Below are 27,943 nucleotides of genomic sequence, written 5' to 3'. Positions count from 1 at the left end.
CCGAAAGAGGAAGGGGTAAACAGAAGAAACAGCTAAAGGCGCCTGGAAGAAAGGGGGGTGGGCTGAGCAGGAGGGAGGAGAGAAGCTCTGCTTCTCCTAATAAAGCAAGTGTATTTGAAAGGAGGTGCTGTGTTACCACAGAGGAAGAGAAAGGCTTGGAGAGAAAGAGAGAGAGAGAGAAGGGGGAAACAGCAAGGGGCATAGGATAGAAAGAGCATTGTGTTGCTGCTGAGAAAGAACCCATGTCTGCACAAAGAGGTAGGTGTACTGCTGTGGCCGGGCACACATGTGAGCTCTAACTAAAGTAGGAAATCCTTTTCACCCAGTGTAAGCAGTAGTAGGATGTACCAGCAGCGTGTGCAGAAAGTATCTGTTGAGCGGGTGCTGGATTTAACTGTAAGGCTTGCTTTACCGCGTGCGGAGGATATGTAACGGTCCGAAGCAGGTGTGTGACTTTTCCACAGTGTGTGTTATTGGAACCATATGGAGGACAGAAGCATGTGCTTTTTTTATGGCTGTCCTATTTTACCATGTGTGAATCAGTGCGACTGTCCTTGTTTGCTTTTAGAAGACGCGCAGTGACAAATCGTCAGGTTTGTTATGATTCTGTTGGGGGTTGCCTAAAGTTTAATTGTCAGCATGTCTTAAAATATGCATCAGCGACTGCAAGGATTTCCTCAAACAGCAAATAGCCGATAAGAGTTTGAGCTTTAATTTCCAAATTTTTACTGAAAGCATAACATTAGCAAGAAGTATCAGGTTCAATTAAAGGTCAATAAATCAAACAGTCTTTCTTAATACTCTCCTATCAAGCTAAAGTAGTGTTGCAATGGAAGAAATTAACTCATGAACAATGGAAGGTTGTGACATTTTTATTTTGTCCAAATTTCATATTTTTCTTCAAATTTTGTATTTAAAAGGTCTTTTTTTTAGGTGTCTTTTTTCTTTGGCCCAAAATCACATAAATATACAAAGTTTTCCTATACTTTCTCTTTATCATGAATGTATTAAGTTATTAAAGCCAAACTAGCAGAGTGCAGTCAGAAATACAAGACCGGGTTGTACTCATACTAACCCCCGGTTTAAGCTCTGCTGATCCAGATTTTCACTGATATGTTTAAGACTTCTCACCAAAAAGGATACTAACAGAATCAAAAATAACAAAACAATGTTTTCCAGATAATTTGAAAATATGGCTGTTTGCAGAAAAAAAAAGGAAGAAAAAAAATCCAAACAGAACCACATTACATAGCTTTTTCTTTCCATGTTACAAACTTTGCTATCCAGGTTGGGCAGAGACATTTGTACAAATTAAAATGTAAACTTGACATATTGTACAAAATAATAATAAAAAAAATCCCCTAAAGGTACTTGGAGTCTCTAGGAGTGCAGAAAATGTAAATGTCATCTCTCCAGGTGCTGCATAGATATCCTTAAATTCTATATGGGTCAAATTTTTCAAGGCGTTCAGTTTTCTCTGTTCTCATTTTTGTTTATGAACAGCTAAATCAACGTATTTGCTGCAGCGCTGATAAACAAGGCATAGGCTAACCTGCTTACTAATTTTGCAAATCCACCATTCTTATTTCTCAATTTATTTGGCTCTTATTCTAGAGTCATCTTGCAGTCTAAGTTGAAGGATGCCAAAGCTACAAGTAAAAATGTTCGTTGTTCATTACACCGTCCCTCAGCATACTTCAAAAATAGCCGAACAGGATGGAGTGGAACACGTTGTGACCTGGAAGAGGGGCACGGTCTTTAGTGTCTCCTATAGATTTAAAGAGACAGCACCAAAATAAGTTGCTCTCAGAAGCATCTCAAAACAGCGGTAAAAAAGGGGAACGTGGGGGCATTGCAGTTACACTTTATATAGACCAAAACTGAATGATTTCAATGTGAAAACCAATAACTGAAATGCATGACATGGCCCCTTTAATCTGAAAACCAAAATACGACACGGCACCTCATTGATATAGGTTATACCTGACTACCTGTAATTTTTTTTAATTAACTGTGTCTTCTATAAAAATACACAATACAGCAAATTTCAGCCAACAACCAACTGTTTTGTTTCTTAAAACCTCATAAATGTATCAAAATAAGATCAAGAGATTCCAGTCTAGAGAGCTTATTTGTTTCTAATTTGGGATATGCTGCTGTTGAAGTCATTTATTTATCTTTGATATTTACGCAATAATTGTTTTCGTTAGCGACCGATCAGATATCAAGGAAATGACAGCAAACACAAAGCAAGATTGTGTTTAAATATATTTTTGTGATAATCACTTTCAACTAAAATATAACTGACCGCATCTGGTTTAACCAGCTCAGCTGATGGTTAGCGTCAGCCTGTTCAGCGAGACAGCTCACTTCCCTCTGGGAAACAAACATGCTTCCTCTTAGGGAATCTCTTCTATAATCATATGACGCTGAAAGAGGTTCCCTTTTTTTCTGACTGCAGCCCAAAATAAAGATTACATAATAGCCAAGAGAAAAACGTCAACTACACCAAATGTGGTAAAAGTGTGTAAAAAAGGAAACAAACTGACAAAAAGCAACCAACTATCAAATAACCTAATAACAACTTGTTATTAGTCCAGACTGCTTAGATCTGAGGTAAAGTTCCTGTTGTTAGTTTACATACGTCGCACCTTTACCACCAGTATGCTATCGGACCAGAAATTGCCCCTTCAAATGCATACAGAGGGTTTCCTGAGTTGGTCTTCTGGTCTTTCTGACCCATAACTTCCCTAGAACAAAACAGCAGAAACCTTCGTTTCAGATGTCTGTAAGGTGAAAGGCGGTAGCGTTCATTGGGATAAAACTTCTCCACAAGAACCATGGCTTTGGTCTATTTTCTGATAGAATACTTATGGGCCAAGCATGCAGGGGCTAGAGAATGCAGCTGGAAAATATCTGCGTATGCATCCATCCAGCAGGACGTGGAAACGTTTTCCTGTCTGATAAAACTCATAGCCTACAGTAGGAAGAAAAAAACAAATTAAGACCTCCCCGGAAACACAAGTATAGGATAAGCACAGCCATTTAGGTACAAGCATTCACTGCAGTATACGATATACGTTAAGTAGTATTGTATTGCTTTCACATGCTAACATAGCTCTAACATGTATCTTCTGTATTCAAACCAGGGTATAAAGAAATTACTGCAAGATGGAGTTAGGTAAATGAAATGACCTCTAGTGTCAAGCCCCATTTGGCCAGTTCTTAAATGTTACGGCCCCTAATTTGAGTCAATAGGAAACAACTGTTAATTTGGGAGGAAGCATTAGATTAACCCTCAGCCTACTCTCCAGCTTCACAAATCCCATTGGTTTCTACTTCTTTTTCTCTCTCTCCTTTTTTTGTCCTGTCTTTATCCCTGCTAGCTTTAAAAATGCTTTGTACCCGTACTTGTGTGTATACATAGATGCCTGATCCATGGAGCAATAACAGGAAAGTTAATGCACCCTCCCTTTAAAGGGGGATGCTTTTACTCCTCCATATTTGGCTCAAAAATGTCTTAATGCCTGCAACAAGACAAGTTTATTAAGAGTTAATGAATCCTTGATTTAACGACAAAAGTGACATTTAAGTAATATACATAACTGTTAGTATGAAACTGTCTTCTTTGAAACTAGTTTCTTCGCAGTAGTTTAAACTCAGTCAAGACAGTGCACAGCTGTGGAGGGGGAGTGTTGGGAGACTGAGTCTAAATCTTTTTCTAAATGTTGTGAGAGTGCTGCATTTCTTTAACTAACTATTAAACAGACAGAAGACAGTACAAATCCTTGCATAATATTACTTGCACTACAATGCACACACAGGTTTCAGATCAGGTGATCCTGTTCAGAAACACTTTTTGTTATACGGGGTAAAATGATCCTTCTAACCTGAAAGTAGTTCATACATTATGTATTCAGAAAAAAAGGGGTTAATAAATGTGATATCTGTGGAAGCTGCAGGCCTGTAAAACCTCTGACCCTGCCTTCACTACACTCTGACCCACAAGCTCCGGGAATTATCACCTTATCCATCGGTTGTTCCACATCCTGACATGCTCACGTAACGCTAGTGTGCATGCACGTTCCTTGTTAGTTTTGGCTTGCTGGCGGCGCAAGCGCTTAGCTTCGGCGTTAGCCGTATATCCTGAACATGGCTGAGAGTCACAAGAAGCAAACCGCGTACAAGTTTATGAGAAGAAGAGGAAGGCCTCAGTAGAAAGGAATAACACCAGAGTGGATTTGAGAGATTTTTTTCTCGCGATACCCCTGAGGAGCGGAAGTTAGCGGGTAAGAATGTGCAGTTATTCAAAAAGGGACTTAGGGAAACTTTGCAGTTATACCTTTAAAGCTGAATATCAGGCAATCAATTTGTGACCTTTAAACTCAATTTCTCCTGGCTTATACAGGGTTAGGATTGACCACCTCGGAGTGGCTTATAAAACAGAAATTAAAAATTAACATTTTAGAGTGGCCTAGTATAAGTCCAGATTTAAACCCACATTAATTGCTACCATGACCTTAAAGGGCACATTCTGTTTTTCAATTCCTCCTTTTCACATTTAAATCATTCAGTTGTGGTCTATAATAAAGTGGAACTGCAACTGAAATCTATGTTAATTTGCTCCCATGTACCCCCTTTTAACCCTGTTCTGAGGTGCGTTTGAGAGCTACTCGATTTGGTGCTGTCCCTTTAAATCTAAAAGAGGCACTTCACACTCCATCTCCCTTGAGGTTGCAGAGCATTACACTTCACCCCATTCAGCCATATTTGTAGCACGCTGGGGGACGGCGTAATGAACAACAGAACATTTTGACTTATCCATTTGTAATCCTTCAGCTTGGCCTACAGAAGCGCTTGGAGAAATAAAAATGGCGGATTTGCGGAATTGGTAAACCAGAAGTCTGTGACATTGTTTAGGAGTTAGTGACCTAATTGTAACAAAACAATTTAATAGAGAACAGAGAAAATGGAATGCCTTGAAAAATAGCAAATAAATATATCTATGCAGCACTTGGAGAGACTACATTAAATGTGCTGCATTCCTAGAGACTCCAAGTACACAACAAAATATATTTATGGGATAAAAAAGTGGATTTTGCATGATATGTCTCCTTTAAAAAGGTAGGCCACTTAAAACCTCCTTAATAAACCACAACAATGCCTCCACAACAATACAATACACTCATTACCAGTTATTGCAAATACCCAATGGCATTTGTTGCCACCAAGCAAGGCACAACTTGAAATTACATTTTGGCATCAATTCCTACTTTTTCACAGGACGCTTTTCAAATGAAAAGCAGATAAGTGTGTGTCCTCCCCAGCTTTCTGACTTTGTTCCTCCCTTTACTAATATAATTTGGCCCCCAAATGTCAGGTGATAATTCTTTTATACAGTTGTGAAAACAACGGCCAGGTCAAATGCTTTAACAATTAATTTCAAGATCTTAGCCTGCAGACGCATCTCTGAACATGAAGCGTAGAATTCCAAACATATGACTTTTTGTTTAAAATGTTAAACGTGTTTATAATTCACTAAAAGGATAGAAGCATTCCTCTTGGCATGGTTTCAGCCCTGTTGCCTAACACAAATGACTCTATGGATGAAACATGTCAACACAAGGGGGTTATGAGCTGTTCAGCTTAACCGCCAAACAGCACCATCATTTTACAACCTGCCTCGCAGGCACATTGGTGTCTTGTCTTCCTATCATTATGAAAACCACACTGATGATCCACAGCCCTGTCATCCCTCGACTCACAGCTGAATGTAAAGGAGCTGTGTTCATAACGTCCTCTTTCTCCCAGGCGTCATATCTCCCCCTCAGGCAAATAGAGCCACAAGATCTGATCCTCAACGGTTTCCACACATAATGAAACTTTCAAGTCAGGAAATATAGCAGCAAAGTCAGCAGGACCGTCAGTGTTTCTAGTGTTTGTTTGCCTGACTGAATGTGACGCAACTTTAAATGACATGTTTTAATTGCAGCCTGCGCGTTTGTTAAATAAGGTCGTTTTGTCTGGCGTCATACGTTACGCAAGTTCTATAGGTTGGAATTAAGGGTTTAACAGTTTTAAGAGATAATTTAGGGATTTGTGCAGACATGTGGCAAAACTATTATCGTTAGGCGTGAGGATTTGAATAAAGACATGATGTTGATGTTTCCCTTGATACTTCATTTTATGCACTTACTTTGCCCAAAGCTGACGAAAAACATTTACACCCGCCTCCTGACATGGACCGTGATTCTAACAGATGTTTTCGCCTCCTTGTTCTGCTGCACTCCTCGGCTTCGCTCATGTCAACATTAGGGACATCCTAACCTCGAGTTAGCACTTCAGTTTTTGTTAACAGTGAGGTCGGAAATGGAAACACTGGCGACATGCTTGCGCAAGCGTGTCCTGACTTGGAAGTGTTGTCTGAACGCAGTTTTTGGAAACAAGTTAATTTTAGTTGGTAGTCAGTTCCCCACGGTCCTTTGAGGACAATTACGAAAATCTGGAACAGTCGGGGACTTGAACTGATCTGGTAACTTGACACTGATTGAATTGATTTTCTTTATTTGTACCTATAAGTAAATACATTATGCAAGAAAAAAAAAAAGCTAACATACTGGCGTGGGTGTATCTCGAAGGCCTGCAGATATTCCAAGAGTCCCTTACATGATCTCATGCTTTAAAACTCCTGCTTGGCAGAGCCCTGTTCTCTGTCTCAACAAGTGTTACTGAGATTGCCTCTGCTGCCAAAAGTAGCTATTATCATCAGAAAGTGGAGGTAGATAATGTTAGTCTGTATGGACTTCAATACAAAAAACAGCTGAAATATTTCCCTATGCAGACTTCATAGATTTGAGAGCAACAGTGATGAGGGGTGAAATTTAATTTGGTGAGCCTCACATTTCTATCGCAACAACCCTTTCAGAGACACACTTTGATTTGTGCTCTAATAAAGCCGCCTGGAATGGTGGAACACCATCATTCATACAAAGACTTTTTGTTTACCTCACCAGGATATAAATGTCATGTATCCTCATACATTTTAATGTGCGCCAAAAAGGAACGGCTGCATAAATTAGGGCCACATATGGAAAACGTGTATGGTTTCATTCTTCCTTTACTACTTACTGCATATCTTGGAGGAACATTTGTTAGATTTCGCAATTGGACTGATTTCGCAAGATAGAGGTCAGACATGCAGATTGGGTCAGAGGCTGTCCTTAAATTAAAGTTGGCACTAAATCAATTGTTGTTAGATGCTGTCTGTTATATTTGCTTGCTACTAATTTCCTTATATTAATTGTTTTTTTGTACACCACATTACAAAGATTTTCCTTTCCGCAGCAAACGGCCGGGAAAGGAATTTAAATCCAATTTAGCTTGAAATACAACTATTATCAGTAGAAAGGTGCAGATCTGAATTTTTGAGGCCAATCGCTGTTTCTTGTATATTTCTGGGTTCTTCATTTTAATTAAAAGTAGAGGCAATATCACCTGCAGTTGAAATTAAAACATGTTTTTTTATTTTTATGACAAAGACACAATGATTAACTGGTAATATTTTAACCATCAGTAGAGGCCTTGCTAAGGCACAGACTCGTTCAAATGTCTGCCAAAACATTCAAATATTCAAATGCCATGCAAACTTATAACTTATATCTAGCAAAGCTCAAAAGCACAAAACAAAGCTGACTACTTGTGCCTTTACTTGTGACTCAAGAATCATACAGCATACTTGGATGCTACAGTACCAATCACAAAAAAGAAGGTTTAAAGTGTCTCATTCATGTCCTGATTATGGTTGCTCTGCAAAGAGACGTTGCACCTCGTCTTTTAAAGATATATATTCACTTTATATGAGTATACCAAAAAGACCCAAATCCAGTTGATTATGACAAAATAATGCTATATACTCCAAGTGTCCATCCAGAGAGTGTTTTGATCCTTTTTGAGCCTGAAGTTGTGTTCACATCGAACGTAAATGGCGCCACAATGTAGACACTCTTGCTTGCTGTCACTCTCCTGACCTTATCGCCGGCCGTTCACATGGCAGGCGACAACAATTGCTCAGCGGACAACGAGCCAGAAATACAGCAGTACAATGGAGCTTTCTAGTGACGCTTTCATTTAACTGCCACTCCAACCTCCTCGCTCACTTTCCTCCAGGCTTGCTCCGATCTGGACTCGCCTCGGTATTAATGATTGGTTGAGTCAAACAACTCAGGCCGGCCGCAGACCGCTGTTCTCAGCTTTTATTCCATGTTGAATTAAAACTGCTCCGTCTTGGCTGCAGTCCTTCACCCCACGTCACAGCCACATCCAGTTTGTGATTGGTTGTTGCGGTATGACAATACACAGATATTCAGCTTTTTCAATTCCAGCAACTGTCGCTTCGCATCCCTCGCAGGTTTGGTGTTGCTCTGGCTTCGCTTTAATTGGCAAAATTGCTCATGTTGCGTCGCTAGCATTGCCTCTGTGGCCTCGCTAAGCGTCACGTCACTCCTGTGTTGCACCTGTACATAGGGATATCACGTAAGTCTGTCGCTCGGTCTGCCACATTCACGTTCGATATGAATGCACCTTAAATAGAACCTCAACAACTGGTACGGCGAGGTGTCGTAAAACAAACGTGCCGCCATCTACCGGCTGTACCGCAGAACTATTAGAAAACCTAAATAATAAATAAGCTACTAAATAATAAACTGAACGTGCTGTAATGCCTCACAGAAAACCAACAGAAACATCTTCTTGTGCCTTTTTACACCCCATCTTAGACTTTTTTGTCGCAACTACTCGTGAGTTCCACACATGACGCCTCCATTGCGTCGTCTTGTTGACCAATTGTGCTTGGTGAATAATTGTACACATGCGCAGTGATGTAACCCCGGTCACATGGTAAATATACACAGAAAAGGCCATATTTACTAACAAATTGAGCAATTGAGCACACCAGCAGGACATGATAATCTTTCAGAGAAACGTATAGAACCAGAGTGAGTTACTGACATATAAATTTAAAAAATGTCAAATACCGTGAACTTGTACTTTTTAAGGCTAAAACGGTTAGTCCTGATAACCTCTGGATATGAGTGTCTCTGAACTGCCCAGTTTGGAACATTCCATCCATCCATCCTCTTCCGCTTATCTGGGGTCAGGTCACGGGGGTAGCAGCTTCAGTAGGGAGGCCCAGACTTCCCTCTCCCCAGCCAATTGGGCCAGCTCCTCCGGGGGAATCCCAAGGGGTTCCCACGCCAGACAAGAAAAAAATAAAAAATAAAAATAAAAATAAATAAATATATATATATATATATATATATATATATATATATATATATATATATATATATATATATATATATATATATATAATATAATATAATATAGTTGGGAAGAATTAAAACAATAAAGAGTTAAGATTTTTTTATAAGTCCAGAGGAAGCCCAAGTGCACAATACTATTCAAGCAGTTTGGAGTGGAATACGTTTATGGGGGAGGAAAATGAAGCATGCTGGAAGCATGAGAGGGGAAAAGGTTCAGTCTTTGATAAATGACCAGCCCCTCTCACAGCAGGAGCACATATAGTCATAAAATCTTACTTTTCTTTCAGAAAACCAGAGAAAATCTTTTTAATTGGAAAGTCCACAACCTGAGGGTCTTTTCTTGTAAATGGCAGTTTATGAATTACAATTAAGGTTGATACTTGTCAACATGCAAAGGGCCACGCTCACACAGCTGCTAGCAGTTCTTTCCAGACATTCGTCATAGGCAAATTAACGCAGACATTTGGCTCAGTTTTGATCATTTTTATCCTTAGACTCAAACATGTAGTAACAATGTAATAAATAAATTGAGGGGTCCTTAATCCCTTGCGGATAGAAAATTCGGAGGTGACACGCTGATTGTGTCTTCTCCCGTGCGTGATTAAGCACGAGTGATTGCGTGTTTTGAAGGGAGAGAAAAAAAAAAGCCACAGGACCATCTGTGAATGGATCAGCATATCTGCAGGCAAGTCGTGTCCCCATCCTGCTCAAACTTGCAGACGCACGCACCACCGAGAAGAATAGCAGGGGATTCCAATCCGTCACCGAGATGACATCACAGCCTGCTGGCGATACAAAAGTCAGCCCGAACAAGGGAGTCCCCGCTTCCCCTCCCACCTTCAACGTCCCGCAGAAAGAACAGCCTGCCGGAGCATGTGGAACCCATTAGTTTGGAGGACTTTGAAGGGAGAGAGCGCGCACTCCCGCGTCAACAAACACGCTTTGGCTGCGTCTCCACAGTGACCGGTGTTACAGCCCCGGCTGGAGGGAGAGGAAATGCCCCACTCAGAGCCACGGGGCAGCTTCCACACAGCTTTATTCTAACTCTCTGTCCGGCCAACGCTGGAAACCTCATCTTTTATCGCTCTGCCATTCCCTGCGTCCTTTCTCTCCTCTCCCTGTCTTATCTGTTCTCTCTCTCTCTCTCTCTCTCTCTCTCTCTCTCTCTCTCTCTCTCTCTCCACCCTACCAATTTCCCTGTCGGGATCCCTCCGTTCACTGTCAGTGTCAAGTTCACCGACAACTGAGGTAAGCGCTCTCTTTCTGTGTTTGCAACCGTGCACGCAAGTGTGTGTGTGGTTTAGGCTTTAATGGCGCTCTTATACCTGTCCTCTCGTTAAGATAGTCACGCAAACAAACGCGCACCGACCACGATCTGGCTCAGAAAGGTGCCATTAAAAGTAGAGCAGAGTATGACAACTAAAAAGGAGGTACAGAGGCTGAACTTGTCCTGAAGCAGCATGCTGCTGCGTATTGCCGGTCAGCTGACTGAAAGAAAACTGTTTAGCTATTCCCTTACAAATCACAGGAAATTAACGCATCTAGCTGTGAGATTGTTATACCTTTTGTTCTGAGCAATGTGGATGTTAGGATTACCATGCTTATTCTATATTTTCCTTGCATCTGTGTATCGGAATAGATTTTAAAAAATACCATTACTGTAAATTTAATTATCACGTTATTAGTTTATGCTGGAAGTGGGAATAACTGTAGCTTCACTTTTACATAAACTGGAGGGAGTTGGAGCTGCTTTCGGAGACCCGCTACCCCGTGTGCCCTATCCCAGACAAGCGGAGGACAAATTGGATGACTAGCGGGGGCAAAACCATGGCACAGTTAGTGGAGATAAGTATCTCAGACCCTCACTTGCCAAAATAGCTGCAATTTCCTATCGGAGTCTGAGAAAATACTGTAAACAATGGTAAGTGCCTAATGGGGAAATGATGGCAGACAGGACTATCCAACAAAAGTATTCAGTTCAAAACGTACACCTCAAAACAGGATGCTGGAGAAGATGAATTACTGCTTGCTGACACTGACACACGTCTAAACCTAATGCCTTAATGGGTCAACACCGCCCCTGAACACATCGGTTTGATGGCAGCCAACTGTTGTCCTCTGCTGTGTAAACAGTTTAACTATGACTGAAACATGCTGTTTAATTTCTTTCCAGCGTGGAAATCCCGTTGCTCTCGCATTGCCTAAATACTTCAGTGGAACAACATATCTCTCCTGTGTTTGAGATAACCAAATCCCCCCAGAATAAATGCAAAGCTTGGCGGGAGATCAGACGCACCGCATCAGAAACCCATCTGCAGCCCTTGGTTACAAAAACAAAACGATTAAACACAATATGCAACCTCCAACAGACTCCCACACGCTGTGACTTAACCGACATCTGGATGCAAGACTGGCTAACGCTTCACCCCCCCCCCTCCCCGTTTTATTTCCAACGTGTTCCAATATCTTCCCCCTTTTCCGCCCCTGGCAACCCTCTGGCTTCTCCTACCTGTCTGCCCCCGTCTCTCTGTCTGTACTTCCGCCCCCGCTCTCAGAGATGAAAGAGAAAAAACCCTGGCACACACCGCTGACCATCATCATCACTGTGATTGGTGTCATAGCGATTGTTGCCCTGGTGACGGTTGCAGTTTTGCAGAACCGGCCTGTCCCCCAAAAGTACAAGGTATGCCTAAAAGAATTTCCTTAAAGTGCTTGAAGTCGTGTTTGGGGACGTGTTGTATTTGGAGCCTAAAACCCTCCTGCCAAAATATGTTTTGTGGTCAATATGACCTCAACTTTTTAACCTGTACGATTGATTTTAGGAATGCACAAGAAAATACACCCAGCAGACCTAGATAAGATAATATGTTCCTTGTTTTTGCAAGAAGTACAGGAGGAGGGTGGGTTTCTAAGCTACAGGATGATATTGACCTTAGTGTGATCTTACAAAATTACTATTTTCCTGTTTCACAAAGTTGAATGGATATAGCTCTCGAATGTTAGTTTGCTGGTTGTGCAATCATTCCATCTGAAGTTCAAACTAGTGCACTTCGAAGGAACTGTTTAATGACAAACAGCCCAACAGGAATTCCTGTCTCCTTCTGTCTCGCCTCAGTATGGGATTGTGCTCGACGCCGGCTCTTCCCACACAGCTCTTTACATCTACGAGTGGCCAGCGGAGAAGGATAACAACACTGGAAGAGTTGAACAGAAGCATTCCTGCAAAGTAAAAGGTAAAGTATGTGTGCATACATGGTGTTTTGTCATCTAACGTCCGTTCATTTTTAATGAATATGGACGAAAACTTGGGCGGCAGCATGTCAGGAAAACATGCAAGTCATGACACGATGACATGACATGCGGTAAATAATTAAGAAGGGTTAAATGGTAAACGTTTAAAAACACATTTTAACTTATTTTTACTTTTAAGGTGGGCTGATAATACAGCATGCAGGTTTAAAGGTTATTTTTTTGAGGATTTTCTCTAATATACATGCTTAAAATTATACATATTGTTTCAAATACATATATATAACCCCACACACGTTTGGATAAGCATCCCTTACTAATTTGCTAAGAAATTAAACACTTTGTAGCCATCATCAAAGATTTTCGAGCATAAATTTTACTGGATATTTCACCATTTTTTCACGCTGAATTGTGGTCAATTTACTCATTTAAATAGTTTGCTTTACTGACACAAACCCAGCTTGATCATAGTCAGTAAAGTTTCAGTGGCTTTTAGGGAAGGATTAATCCTCTAGCTCAGGCTGTACAAGTAATCAAATGTATCTCTCAGTTTTAGTGCTGGCTCACAGCAATCACAAAATAAAAGGTAATCATTCAAAACTAATATTGTATTTGGAAGCAAAAATTAGGTCCACACACAGAGGTGAGTTTCTGTAGGAAGTCTTTAAAGGTACTTTTATGCTCCCCATCTGTAAAAATAATATCAAGACGGAGCATCAGAAGCATCGTCCATGCATCATTTTGTATCATGGTGGATGTATAGAGATGCATGGATGACAAAATAGACAACATCATTTCGTACCTGAAAATTACTGGTACAATACTACCAAAAGTGCTAGCGATGGGAATTTAGTTCTTGGTTTGATTATGTTACAGAAGATTATGATATACTTGTAAATTATTCGCATAGCTAGTAGCTCAATGATCTTCTGGCTTACGCTAGCGTGTATGAAAAGCCGTTTTACTTCCCCCTGTGGTTGGAACCAAGCAAAATGGTTCCTCGTGTTTAGAAATACTTCCCTTTAGCTTAACACATAGTTAATTTGGTATGGCTCTGATCGTGTAATTTTTGCTTTGATCTAAAGTATGCGACCTTATGTGTTTAACGTAAACCGCCCCGAGTGGCACACCTACAAAGTTCCTGTTTTTTTGTTCCTCAGAATTAGGTGATAAATGACCATTCAAACGATCTAATTCTGATGTTTGTTAATCAAATCAGAACTGTCGATGTCTCAACCTCGATGCATTGTAAAATAGAGTTCATCTCCCACCCCCCATAAAGCACAAACATACGTTAAGGAGCGAAATTACGTAGTGAAATGATAAACATCCCTGGCCAAAGCAGCTGCATCAGCGGTGTGTAATCAACAAAGAGGTAGAGTCAGAAACTGATTCTGAGATAGAAACATGGATCAAATAAACATGTTGAGCATGTTTTATGAGTCAGCATTGGGGAGAATAACAAGCCTTTTAAAGCACTTGAAACTTAAACACGAGTACCAGTGACAGCTGGTGATTAAAAAAAGATTTAAGGGTTTGTGCTATAAGTCGGGGCCCAACAGTTAACTCCGGTTGAACATAAATCTGTCTACGTCTCATGTATAATGCTGGATTTTTAAGGCTGGTGAGTCTGTTCTAAATACCTTTATCTGTTTTTTTTTCCTCCTGCGAAAGCCTTGTGAGATTATTTTGTAAATAAATTAATTTTCCATTGCTGCACCATTCTCTTCTGTCTTCCTGTTGTCTGACTCTTCTATTTGCATTAGGATGTTTGAGGGATATTAGCGCTTCCACTTCTCAGCAAGCAGGGGTGTGACTTTGATTGACATCCATCATGAATCAATGTGATTGGATGAAGAATGACACAAAAAGCATTGATTGGCAATGAGCACCGAGGAGAATCTTTTAGTAACCAATTAGAGACCAGCATGAAGTCACATGGAAGCCAAAAGTTTAAAAGCATATATACACACTCATCCGTCTGACACCAAAAAGGTGGCTTACACAAATAAAATAACTAAACATTTAAAATAAACCCAATATTGATTGGGAATGCTGACATATAAAAGGTCAGATTTTATTGGAGCACAAATATAATTACTTTTTATTTCATAATTAATGTTCACTTTTTTCCCGTAATTTTGATGGAGGCAGCACCTGAGTGGCCCCTATTGACTAGCCGCTACTAACCAGTGCCCAATGAGGTAAAACTTCAGCAAGCGACTGAAATGTATTGAATATACGTTGCTGAACTTAAAGGAAATATGGAAATTCTTTCAATAGCTGCACCACGTTTTCATATATTTTTTTTTATAAATAAAATAGTCTTATTTTTCATTAATTATTTTTCAACTTAATAATTTCCAGATTTATTATTTTGTTTTTGTATTTGTTTTTAGAGATTGTTAAAGTAGAGTATATTGAGCTCAATAAAACTACCATTTGGATTGGGATTTCAATACTGACCAAAGCAATCATTATTATAAACTTTTCCTCTACTTGAAGCTAATGCTAGTCTGCTTTATCCATTCTGATGTTTTGATGCATGTTTGGGATGACGGTTTGGTTGGAAAACCCCACTATGTCCAAGTTTCAGCCTTCTACCGGGTGAAGTCAAAAGAATTTCATTGTCGTTCTTTGTTATCCCGTCCACTTTGTGCAATGCCCCTGTACCACTGGCAGTGAAGCAGGAGGCCCACGGCATGATGCTGCCACCACCATGTTTCACAGTTGGCACAGAGTTCTTAGGTTTGAAAAGGCTTAGGTCATAAACTGACCTGAATCCTGTTCAATCATTCGTGGACTAGGCTCAAAGGCCAGGACTGGGCCAGGAAACCAATTGTTTTAGATCAACTCTACTGATTCTGCTAAGCATAGTGGTCAAACAGACTCAAACCGGCCAGACTCAAAAAAGGACCTTACTGATAGCTAAAATAAAAAAGTGTTTGAATAAGAAGCAATTTGTCTTTTTTTATTAAATCACTGAACCTGTATTATTATGCTTGCATGGACAAAGAATGGTTCAAATTGACCATTAAAATCCCAAAATGATCTGATATTCATGCCCATTATTAATGCACGTAAACATTTGAGTTAAAGAGCTTTTTAAGTGGGAGGAAAGATCTTTAGTGACTGGAAAATAGAAGACCAATGGACAAGAGTGTACTTAAAGTTTGAGTGTTACAAGTATTGTGAAGCCAATAGGAATAAAAGTGCTTCAAATAAGGACAGACAGTCAAACAATTACAAGTTTGTGGACGTAAGATCTCACTGCAGAGGCAAACAGTTTGAGGCCTTAGCTAATCTAATCCACCAAACCGGAACGGCGGTAGCCCAAAATACTTCATTCCGACTTGAGCAGCTGCAGACAGGTCGGACTGCCCGCACTACATCCTGCTCAGCACTTGAAACAGTCTGTAATGAGCATGTAACCTGGACCGTAAAGCGAAGAAGAAGATGTCCTCGGGGTCTGGTTTTGTTTAACATCCTGGGAACGGGGTCAAATGACGTCCACATTTTACCTCAGAAAGCGACAGGAAAAACCTGACCTCCATTACGCTGAAGGATCGGAACACGGTGGCGACGTGCTGCCGCTGTGTCCAATTCGTAACAGGGACACGAGGACCACCTGCTTATCGACTCGGTTGCATATAAGTGGGAATTATTTTATTGTGTTGTTGTCGTCGCTGCGAGTGTCTGCAGTCAGTTCGGCCACAAAAAGCCGGCATGTCCGTGCCATCTGTGGAACATCGTGGCAGACGCTTGTCATCCACACTCTTTACACCTGTCAGCTCTTGACTAACCGATTTCACCCTCCTCTTCATCTCTTATTTTTCTTGCAGGTAAGGGCATCTCGAGCTATGCAGCTGAACCGGAGAAGGCCGGAACGTCACTGATAGACTGCATGCGAGAGGCCGAGCTGCAGGTTCCCACCAAGAGACACCGCGAGACCCCCCTCTATCTGGGGGCAACAGCTGGAATGCGACTCCTGAAGTACGTTCAACACGTAACCACCTAACCAGGATGCAAGTTAAAACATTCTTTAAAAGAATAAACAGATTCGAGGCTCAGTCATCATGAGTCCGACGCTTATCACGTAGACGTTGTTAACCAGGAATGAACTAATGTTTGTAAAGCTGACTGGAAGGACCTTGTGTACCCATCACGTTACGTAACGAAGGGTACACGGCTCTGACATAAACCTGAAAGTAATCCCTCTGTTGAAGTTCTACCTACAGCAGAGTGGGATTTAACCTACAGAGAAATGTGTCCTGTACCAATCCACTTTGTGAAATTAAAATCTTTTCTGCAGCGCCACTTCTGCATCTAGAAGGATTTTGTGCTATACCAGCAGTTCTCAAAATTCACCTACAAAGGTCCACATCTGACTTCTAAATAACTTCAAAGGTCCTGAACAGCTAGTGACGGGCTAATCCCTTTCAAATAGCTTTTCTTGTAATTCATAAGTGACAGGAATGACACATGAAGAATTGCTGCTTTCGCGATCCAAACACCGTGAGACGTACTGAGCACACAAATCTAGACATGCTAAGATCAGATCAGCTTAAGAGTTGTAGATCAGAAAACCCAGAGACAGTTGTATTGCCTAATACCCTAGTGGAAAAAAAAAATCTCAGCCTTGAAAGAGCAGTCTAAACATAGAGCCCTATACAAGTTGTTTTTATTAGTTATTTATACATTATTCCCAATTCCATTCATTTGTCTCCCATCAAATGACAGAATCAAATGTTTTATGAAATAAACATATTTGTTTAACTCAGACAGGTATCTAATCATGTGGTTGTGTATAAAAATTAAACAGTTCCATTAAAAAAATAACCTACGTGTACTGAAATGTACTGTTTGAAATGGCATATTAGAGCAACAGAACCAGCTTGTGTAAAGCTGTACAAAATATACCTTCTGGCCATCTATGAGCATTTTTGTAATAAAAGGTAAGACACGTGTCTCACTGGAAGATAAAGAATTTTTGGGAAACTTCCCCCCAAAAAAAGAACCCTGTTCCACCGGCAGAAAAAAAAACGTCTCGGTTGATATCGGGTACTATGCTACTTACTCCTCAAAACACTTTTATCATTGTATGGCAAATCAAAAGAAAATTGCCGCTGTGGCTAATAACAACTTCAAATAGCTACATCTTGACTTTAAAGAGGACACATCATGCAAAATCTACTTTTTTTAGCCCATAAATACATTTTGCTGTGTACTTGAAGTCTCTAGGAGTGCAGACAATTTAAATCTTTATGTTGTGTTTTTAAGTCGTTCAGTTTTCTATTAGCTCTACGTCTACTGTAGCTGCTATTTTTTGAACTACTATGTCACAGTATTTGTTGCAGAAGTGCTAAACAAGGTCATTGTCTTCAGCTTACCAATTTGTCAATGCACCATTTTGATTTCTCAGAGCAATTTTGTAATATAAGCCAAAGGACGTCCGAAGCTACAAGTGGATAAGTCAAAAATGTCCAGTTGTTCGTTACACTGTCCCCCAGCATACTACAAAAATGGCTGAACAGGATGGAGTGGAACACACTGTGACCTGGAGGGGAGCGGGGTGTGAAGTGCCTCCTTTGATTTAAAGAGACGGCAGCAAAACGAGTTGCTTTCAGAACAGCTGCAGCTTCTCATTGACAAGCAGTGTTTGCTGAAATCCAGGAGTGGGTTACGCTGGGAAGCGATCACATTGATCTTTATACCCTGATGTCAGACAGCTCAAAATATTTCACAATCAGCTCATGCCATTGGCCTAATCTTTGTCAACAAAACAGGAGCATTCACTTATCTGATTGTTTATAACTCAAAATTTTAAAGCACAACACCAGTAAAAAAAGACTGAAAAACAATATATCGCGGACATTGCATTCATATCAAAGAGAACATATGTTGAAACCTAAAACCATATTAATTTTAGTATAGCTCCTCATAGACCCGACATCCAACATGCATTGTTTGCATTGCCATTAAATCAGGCATGAACAGTTTTGAGGTGTTGCTAGTTATCAAAACCTGGAGAAACAGATAGGGATAAATGCACTTGTTTGTATTTATGACTGTCCTCATTTGCAAACATACGTTTCCTGATGGTTGAATAACCTCTGAGACATTTCCAGGGCAGTCCAACTTTTTAAAATCCAAATGTTGACCGACTGATTTTAATCTCATTCTCTCGTCGTGATGTAAGGCAAGTGTGGGCAATTATTGATTTCTTAAGGGCTGCATAAGCAACTAGGAATGTTGTCCAAGCCCAAAGCATTGGCTTGGACAACACATTTTTACACTGGAATATATTTAATACTGAGTAGCAAACATTTTCTTTTCAACTTAATTTTGCATTAGAATAAGTTGCAATTAGAAGTTGCAATTAGTTAGAAAAAACGATTACGAGTGAAGTGCTTACTTACAAAGGTGCATAGAATGAGAGCTGTACAAGGATGCCTTAAAAATGAACTTTTTCTTCTGGAATAAAAGCATACTTGTATATGTATCATTTATAGTATTTATTACAATGGTTAATTAAAAAAGGGACCAAAAATGCACTGGCCTGATGCAAAGGTTCAATCCTGGGATCTTTTGACGGAAACCTGATTTTCTGCACCCAGCGGAAACAGTACTGATGGATTAATGTGTGGAGCCTGGTTGAATGTCTCAGCAGAACATGCAAGCATTGTCAACATCGTGGATACAGAGGGACATCCGTTGCTCCACAGACATAATCCCATAAGAGGGAACTCTTTAGTTATATTTGCACTGTAAATAGGAAAATTCCAGCGATCCGCCTTTCCCACAAACGTTGTGATTTATGTCCGTGCAAACTTTGGTGACAGGGAAGTGAATATCTTACTGTCAAAGCAATTTTAAACAATACAGTTCATTCATTATTTATGGGTAGCTGTATTGCTTTGAATTATGCATGTGACTCACTCTATGGGATTGCTGCTGCTGTGCGTCTGTGTGCAGAATCGAGGACAGCGCGGCGTCAGACAAGGTGTTTCAGGCGGTGGAGCAAACCCTACAAAGATCTCCCTTTTACTATCAGGGGGCGAGAATACTCACCGGGCAGGAGGAGGGCGCCTTTGGCTGGGTCACCGTCAACTACTTGGATGATCGTCTCAAACAGGTCTATAGGAATAGATCTGGATGCAGATCTACGCAATTCTGTCGAGTTTAAGAAGCTTTTTGTGTGTGCAAGTGTGGCCCCTCTGTGCAATGACGTCATTTCCTTTTGGTTTCTGCTTCAGGGTCTAGAAACAACAGGGGCCCTTGACCTTGGCGGAGCCTCAACTCAAATTAGCTTTGTGTCTCGTAATTATGACATATCGGAGTCACCTAGCAACTCTGTGACCTTCCGGCTCTACGGAAACGACTACAACCTGTACACGCACAGCTTCCTGTGCTACGGGAAGGACCAAGTTCTAAAAAAGGCACTGGCACACCAGACTCAGGTAAGCTTTTAACAATTTTAAATGTTTAAAGAGGATTTGGGGATTTTCTGTGACATTGGCTAAAATGCAGCGCACCAGAAGCATCACATTACCTAACCATACCCCCTTTGCTCTCTTTCCTAGTCAGGTCCAACAAAAGTACAGGATCCATGCTTCCACCCAGGTTACTCAGTGAAAAGGGATTACACGAGCCTGTATGACAGCCCCTGTGTCTCACACATGAAACCCAAAGGAGCTCCTTCAGAGTTTACCCACATAGGAGAAGGAAACTTCTCACAATGCCAGGAAGTAGTCAAAAGTCTGTTTAATTTTACAGCCTGCACTTACAGTAGATGCTCTTTCGACGGGGTCTTTCAGCCACCTCTGCAAGGACCATTTGGGGTAAAATAGCTCATCTGTTTGTGTTTTTGTAGCAGTCTCTATTATAAATGTTGTTTCACTGCATATCTATAACATTTCCAAATGAAGAAGATAAGAATCATACCTGATGATAAAAAAAATCCATACTCAACTCATTTTCAATAGAAACTAATTTATAGTTTTTTCATCAAACAGAGTGGTCACTTTAGTTGTGAAAAAAAAATGGAGGAGAAAATTATTTTATGTCATCTAAGGTGACACTAATTGGAACTACGCAGACAGTCTCTCGGGTTTTTCCATCCACACGTTTCCAGCATCAAACCAAGGCTGGTGCTTGAGTCTAGTGTTTTTGATTCTATGAAAACAATCAAGGACCAGTTCAGTTTTCCACTGCCAGAGAGCCAACTCTGTGCCATTTAATCACCAAAATGTCTGTTCAAGTAAATGTTCTTTCAAGTGTCTGTTGAGCATCATATTACAGGAATGGAGGTTATTTGCACAAATGATCAATCTACCATAGGTGAAAATGGTCTCTTTACTGTAGTTGATAACCTCTACCAGCAGGAGTTTAAATATATGTATTTTGGTTTGATCAGGGGTCCTAATCTGTCATATTTCACAAGACAGCTAGCCCAAACGAAGATCGGAATTAAATTAAATTGAAATGCTGTGCAATACGATTTTATTTTTTAGAAAATATACAACTAACTAATCTGTGAGATTTTATATTAATTATCTTCCTCTTCCTGATGATACATTACTAAGAGGAAAAATTAACTAATATGCAATGGTTTAAGTGCATGGAAAGGGGTTTATGAATTGGCAAAGGGGGGGGGGATATTGAATGAAAACAGTAAATATTGTCATATCATATAAACCATTGTGTTATCCTTCAGTTTGTAAGCACTTTTTGAAAACCTGACCAGTGGTTCTCCACACTGCATTTACCAGCGGTGCCTCCAGATGGGGCTTGCAAAAATTTGAGGCTGAGAGAGTGATGGGGACATGTGATGATGAGGGAGGATTAGCAAGGAAAACGGGGGTTTTCATCAATATAATTGCAGTGTCTGTTTTTTTTTTAATATCATGCAGCATTAAAAATGGCACTTCAATAACTAAAGATAAACACTGGGAACGTAAGATAAGAAAGCATCAGTCAGATTCTTCTTGGAAGACACTGATTTGGGGATTTCTCTGTAACTGCCAGTTCTGCCAATTGACAAATTACAAGGTATATTTTGCAAAGAACTATAAGGCATAAAGGGAGATGGGGTTTGGGGGGGGGGGGGGGGGGGGTTAACAGATAACCCATATTTAGGCATTTAAATATACTAAATATCCCTAACCTTGATATTTATTAATCTAAAGAAAAAGTGCACCAAAGTATATGCTGGTTAGTTAGTTGGTTAGTGTGTTTATAGAGCAAAAGTGGTGGGGGATTCTAAGTTTCAATTACTTTAATGATTTTTAAACCAATTCCAATATTTGAACCAATTCCAATATTTTACCAACTGATTGGTGTATCTCAGTATTTTAATTGCACACTTGATCATTTTTCTTAAATTGGGGAGAATAAAAGGGAAACCAGCCCAATCACGTCATTTTTATTACCACTTTTTATGTGTTAGAGCCACTGCTTTTCAGATTTTACACAGATTTTTTTTTTAAAATGGTGCTTAGCAAATACTGCTGCCAGGTTTAGTGCTGGAACCAGTTGGCTGGAAAAAAAACCTCCCTATTGTATGTCTGCTCCGGGTATCTTAATGTAGCTTTAGTAACCAGTTACTAAGACAAAACATAGTCAAGTAGACCCAGAATAAATTGGTATTTTATACTAAATTCCTATAAGTTATAGGCAGAATAATGACAACGACTTAAAAAACGGAATCATTTATCCATGTCTCACAGCAAACAAGACTAGACAATGATGTCAGCCTTTTGTGTCAAATACAACAATAGAACAGTAGATCACTGCTTTATTCTTATAAACACTAAACCCATATCCTTTTTCCATTTCCTCTTTAATCCTAGGCCTTCTCTGCTTACTACTTTGTGATGAACTTCCTCAATCTGACAGATACATCCTTCCCTTTAGAAACTGTGAAGAAAAATCTAGCGAACTACTGCGCTACTCCCTGGAATGAGGTTGGAACATATCTATGCATAGGTCACACACTTAAAGTGGATTGGCGTATCCTAATAATCTCCTCCAGTTTGCCTGTACTGCACATTGATAACATCCCTATGTTTCAATTGTTTGAACAGCTAAAGCAACGGCATCTAGGGAGGGTTAAAGAGAAATACCTGGCCGAGTATTGCTTCTCTGGCACGTACATCCTCACCCTGTTGACAGAAGGATACAACTTCACAAAGGAGAAGTTCTCTGACATAAAATTCATCAAAGAGGTCAGTAGACCCTCCAGCCTTGTCTGTCCCACACACCCACCTGCTTTTATATGCTAACATACCCTTGGAGTGTATATTTAAATCACTGAAACCTGTGCTTTAATGAACCCATAGCTTTGGGACAAGCTGTTTCAGCATCTTCTCTATTGAACTTCAATGTTAGCTGATTATATCCTCACTGTCAGGATTAGCCTGTCATTAGCGCTCTCATGGGAAACGCCTCAGTTGGCTGGAACTGGTGGAGCTTCAGGTTATGATAACCTTAAGCAAAATGCCATAGTTGGAGTATTTAAACAAAATGTTTAAACAAATAAAAAAATACCTCACGTGTAACAAGTGTTAATTTAAAACAGATTAGCATAAATTATTTCTACTGCTGCAAAAATAATAAAAATGATAAAAGCTGGATGAAAGGAGGATATTTTCTTTCATCCAGCTGATCAGCAGTGCATGTCAAAAAATGGGGGATGAGCACTGCTGAGCTACTCTCTGCTTCGTTCATCTGGAGAGAACTCCGGCTACTCTGCAAGATTCACTGGCATTTTACTAAAAAGACTTTGAGAACACTGAAAATTTACATGATGGAAAATTCTGGTGCATTTGAGACTTTTTTTAAAATCATAATTACCTTAAACTGCCGTACACCTACTTCTTAGTACTTTCAACTTTAAAACAAATCCATCAGCATAAATGATGACAAACAAACAAAAAAAAAACACTTCTGACTGAGCCATCAATTCCTTTGCTTCAGTTACAATTGTAAAATAAAAAACCAACAAACCATGTAACAGTTACAGATTGATAACTTCAGCCAGACCTACTGTGATATGAAAAATGCAAGAAAATTACAGAAACCTACAAGAAAAAAAAACTTTCAGAATAAGAGCTCTAGAATGAGTTAACCAACCTAACTCTGCTGTCTTAATTGATTGCCCTGGGAAGGTAAATTTTTTAGGTTAATGCACCTGCTTTCTCATGTTCAGCAATGATTCCAGTCTAAACATGTCAAAATAGAAAATGTATTAATCTCTTTCTTATTTTTTTGGCATGGAGGTTATATGACGCAGATTAGATGAGCCCACCCATTGGCTAGAGATGTCATGTGTTATGGCCGTTTTTGCTCATAGTCACTTCTTCAGCGGGCAAAATATTTCCATGCGTGCGACGCAGTCTTTCTTTTTAATGTTCCTCAGCGCTGCGTACTTCCCCACTAACAACAAACGCTGTTTGGTAAATAAGGACCAAAGGGCATTCTTGGCAGTGCGTATATTTAGACAGAAAACAAACTAAACTGCAGCTCTCCTTGAAGTTTAGGTTATGCATAGAAAACGACGGCTTTCAAACTTTCGGTTTTGTCATGAGGGAAAAGAAAATGTATTTGTGAAGCTGCATGATTCCTGCTAATTTTAAAAAGTAGAGAGGCAGCGATCAGACTCTTCCTGGCCAATTCAGAGTTCTTTCAGGTCTGCCCTGACAAATTTGAATTTTGACCAACATTAATGTTTTTTTTTCTTTTCTAAAGTACAACAACACATCAGAGGAAAACAGGCCTGCAGGCCCTTTGTGATAGAGGTGGCCATACAAAAACACACATATAGTATTTTACTGTATCTGACTTGCTGATCGAGGGAAAAAATGGTTGATTCTTTTGGTGCATCTCTATTAAATGTCCAAATAAATCCCTGCCATTTTGTAAATTCCTCAACTGTTGTCTGAACTAAAGCAATGAAACAACCACCTGCTTAACCATACATGAATAATTTAAATACCAACACTTCTGAAGAAGACAATTACTTTCATACAAAACGGATCAGACTGTATATCTTATGAGATTATAATTCTGAGGACCTTGGCAATGTCCAGCGAACAGCGCAGCAACTCACAAGCTTCCAGCACAGTTTACATTTCAAGACGTTCAAGTACACGAAATGCATGGACTAGTCTTTCAGCATCACTCCTGGACTTTATTTCTCTAGATATTTCTAATTTTGGCAATATTCCGGAGGTGAAAAAAGGAAACCCTGGAGGGGTGTATACATGTCCTGCTCAAAAATAACACCAAGGTTTTTTACTTTATTACCAGAGACCACAAACAATTTGAAATAATTTAGTGCTCTCTAAATATGTTTGACAAACTCAAAAATCTTTATAGCATACTTTCCAAAATGTCAATTCCATGCTCCTCTAAAATATTTTAGACACTACATGATTTCTGAAACCATACCAATACAAGCCAAGCTCTTCTGTTTGAGGCATGCTAACTATTTAGCAATAAAATGAAGACATTTTAAATTTAATTAAAGTACAATTTGTTACAAGCTTTAGACATGAATGTGTTAGACTGCTTAATTATGTATAATATCTCACAGAAATCCCACATTACAGCTCTATGAAGCAAGTATCACAAGGAAACAGACAGATGTGCGACAACCAGTATACCACACTGTGGTCTATAAGCGTCACAAACACCCAACTCACATGACAACAGCAGAGAAAAATGCAGCAATAAATCAAACTCAGCCCATATTCTGCAGCAATAATCAAAAAAGGTTTTAATTAAAACCCAGTTGACATGCATGTCTCTGATGCCAAACCACAACTAAAACACTGTGGTTTTTGCTACATTTAGATACCTATAAAACATGAATAGTACCACCTAAGAGCAAAATCATGAGGATCGAGCGCTCCTTGGCATTATGTAGCCATTTAGACAAAAGCTTAACAACCTTTCGAAGTGCAGTGGTCACAATTGATGTTGTAAGATTAAATTCAAGCTGCACATAATCTGAAGCAAAACCATCTAAAACACGACACAATATTAAGAATAACATATAAATATAAATAATCAAAAACACACAAAAAGTCACATTTGAGCTTGCAAGAGAAGAGTATTAGCAACAAGCTAGCAGAGAAGCATTTGTCAAAGTGGCTGCATGTCCACCTGAGTAAATCTGATTTGATAAAAAAAAAAAGGTCAGGTGATCTCCAAATAAAACTGTTGGTTAGCAATGATGATGGTGAACTTGGTGAACTAAGATAAGCAAAAACAAGGATAAATGCTTAGTTCTTAAATTTAGGTTTCAGGATCTCGCCATTAATTTATGAATAAAATTAAACTGCAGTAAAAAAAAAGAAACATTTTATCAGATTTTTAAAACGCATGTCAATATTCTGTACGATATACCATGCACGATACACTTGATCAAATCTCCATTGTTCACGTATTGCTGCATGAGTGCAGCATGGCATGAAGGCAATCAGATTCCAGCATTGCTGAGGTGTGAATAAGCCCGGGTAGCTTTAAAAGCGGCATTTGTCTCGTCTGCATTGTTTGGCCTAGTGTCTGTGATCCCCCTGCTGATTATATCTGATTATGTTCTGTGGGGTTAAGATCTGGTCTGCTTGCTGGCCAATCTGGCACAGAAACAATTTGGTCATAGAAGCAGGTAATGGAGCTTTTAACAGTGTGGATAGGTGCCAAGTCCAGCTGGACTGATGAAATCACCATCTTCATTAAGTTCATCAGCAGAGTTGGTCATGTAGTGCACTAAACACTTCCTGGTGCCCGGCTGAACTGACTTTGGACATTTTAAATCCCACTGGACCAACATCAGCAGATGACGTTGCTCCCCAAACCATCACTGACTGTGGAAACTTTTCACAGCACCTCCAGCAGCTGTTTATTTGGCGCTCTACTCTGTCTACAAGGGTGTTGAGACATTGATTTACAAATTAAATGCGAAATTTACTTTCCTCTTAAACAAGGACCAAGGTAGACTGACCAACAATCTATTCCCGTTTTTACTTTCCTCAGAAAAGAAATGTGTGAAGTTGTATCTGGTCGATGAATGGCTTAACAACAAGGGCAGTTATCCCTGTTGTCTCTGCACATTTCGCTACCACACTTTTTCCTTCCTCTAAACTTTCCGTCAATGCGCTTGGATACAGCACATGAACAGTCAGCTTCTTTAGCACTGACTTTTTGTGATTGAATCTCCTTGCAGACGATGTCAAAACTGCAGTCAAGTCCGCCGTCTTTCCCATGATTGTGTGGGCCATAACATAACATTTTTGCAATAAAACCTTTTTTTTATTAATCAGATGTAATATTCTTATTTTATTGCAATCCAGATTTTGGGTTCTCATTATTTCATCAAATCTAAATGCACTTAAAATAAATCCATCACTCTGTGTGTAATGAATGCACATCATATATGAGAGCGTTTGAATTAAATTACTGCCATCAATTAGCATTTTTGGTGATATTCTAGTTTATTAAGAGGCATCTTTAAGCGTGTGAGCTTAATCCAGCATGCGGTGAGAGTATGTAAAGTTTTCCTTCGTGTGATGTTTTCAGATAAAAGGCAGCGACGCAGGCTGGACACTGGGCTACATGCTAAACCTGACCAACATGATTCCAGCAGAGGCTCCAGACTCACCACCTCTTCCACACGCCGGCTACGTCTCCATAGTCACTGTCATTGCAATACTGCTGTTTATCCTCCTCATCCTCTGCCTGCGCTCTATTTGGCCCAGATGCTCAAAGCAGCAACAGATCGTATAAGCACAATGATGTATCTATGTTTGAGTGCTGTGTGAGGGAAGTCTGAGAAGAGGTGTGTGTGTGTGTGTTTGAGTGGGGGAAAGCTCATCTGAAGTTGTCAGAGACGGTCCTGCAACGCATCATTTTTCAAGGATTTTTAAGAAGGACATGCGTTTAACTCTCATCGGGGGAGAGAAGCCTCTGACTGAAGGACATTTCCTCCATTTCAATATGTGTGCAAATGTACGTTTGGGTTTGAATGAGTGAAACTGAATGCATGCCTGAAAGTGTGCGTGTATGTGTGTGTGTATGTGTGTGTGAAACCACATCAGTATGCATGTCTATGACCTGAATTATGCTGTGAATATGTAACTGTATAAATAAAGTAACCCAAGTTTATATAAAACGTCCAGTTTAGCTCCTTGAAATATATTCACGGTGCCTCGCAAAAGTATTCATACCCCTTTAACCTTTTCGCATTTTTTGACAATCCGTCACAAACTCTAATGTCGGATTTTATGATCCAAATCAGCACCGAGTAGCCTACGATCGGCAACTGCAACGGAAATTATATCCACATTATTTGCAAACAAAAAATGTTAAAA

The 27,943-nt window shown here is 39.8% G+C and overlaps 1 protein-coding gene across 3 annotated transcripts; it reads left to right on the top strand.

The window, feature by feature from the left end:
- Positions 1-118: 118 nt before the first annotated feature.
- On the top strand, positions 119-27,744 carry entpd1 (ectonucleoside triphosphate diphosphohydrolase 1). Of its 3 annotated transcripts, none has more exons than XM_012873559.3 (10): positions 119-258; positions 11,876-12,003; positions 12,436-12,553; positions 16,412-16,562; positions 19,545-19,704; positions 19,826-20,029; positions 20,153-20,410; positions 22,421-22,534; positions 22,655-22,795; positions 27,153-27,744. In XM_012873559.3, exons 1-10 carry the CDS (start codon positions 243-245, stop codon positions 27,357-27,359), a joined length of 1,497 nt encoding a protein of 498 aa, XP_012729013.2. In that variant the 5' UTR covers positions 119-242; the 3' UTR covers positions 27,360-27,744. The 3 variants fall into 3 exon arrangements, with proteins under 3 accessions (XP_012729013.2, XP_035997907.1, XP_035997906.1); XM_036142014.1 differs by lacking the exon at positions 119-258 and adding an exon at positions 290-445; XM_036142013.1 differs by lacking the exon at positions 119-258 and adding an exon at positions 9,972-10,568.
- The last annotated feature ends 199 nt before the right edge of the window (positions 27,745-27,943 follow it).

The sequence above is a fragment of the Fundulus heteroclitus genome, chromosome 10, assembly GCF_011125445.2.
Source record: "Fundulus heteroclitus isolate FHET01 chromosome 10, MU-UCD_Fhet_4.1, whole genome shotgun sequence".
NCBI classification, from domain to species: domain Eukaryota; kingdom Metazoa; phylum Chordata; class Actinopteri; order Cyprinodontiformes; family Fundulidae; genus Fundulus; species Fundulus heteroclitus.
Note: the sequence above shows the minus strand (reverse complement) of the source record. Positions and strands in the feature narration are given on the sequence as shown.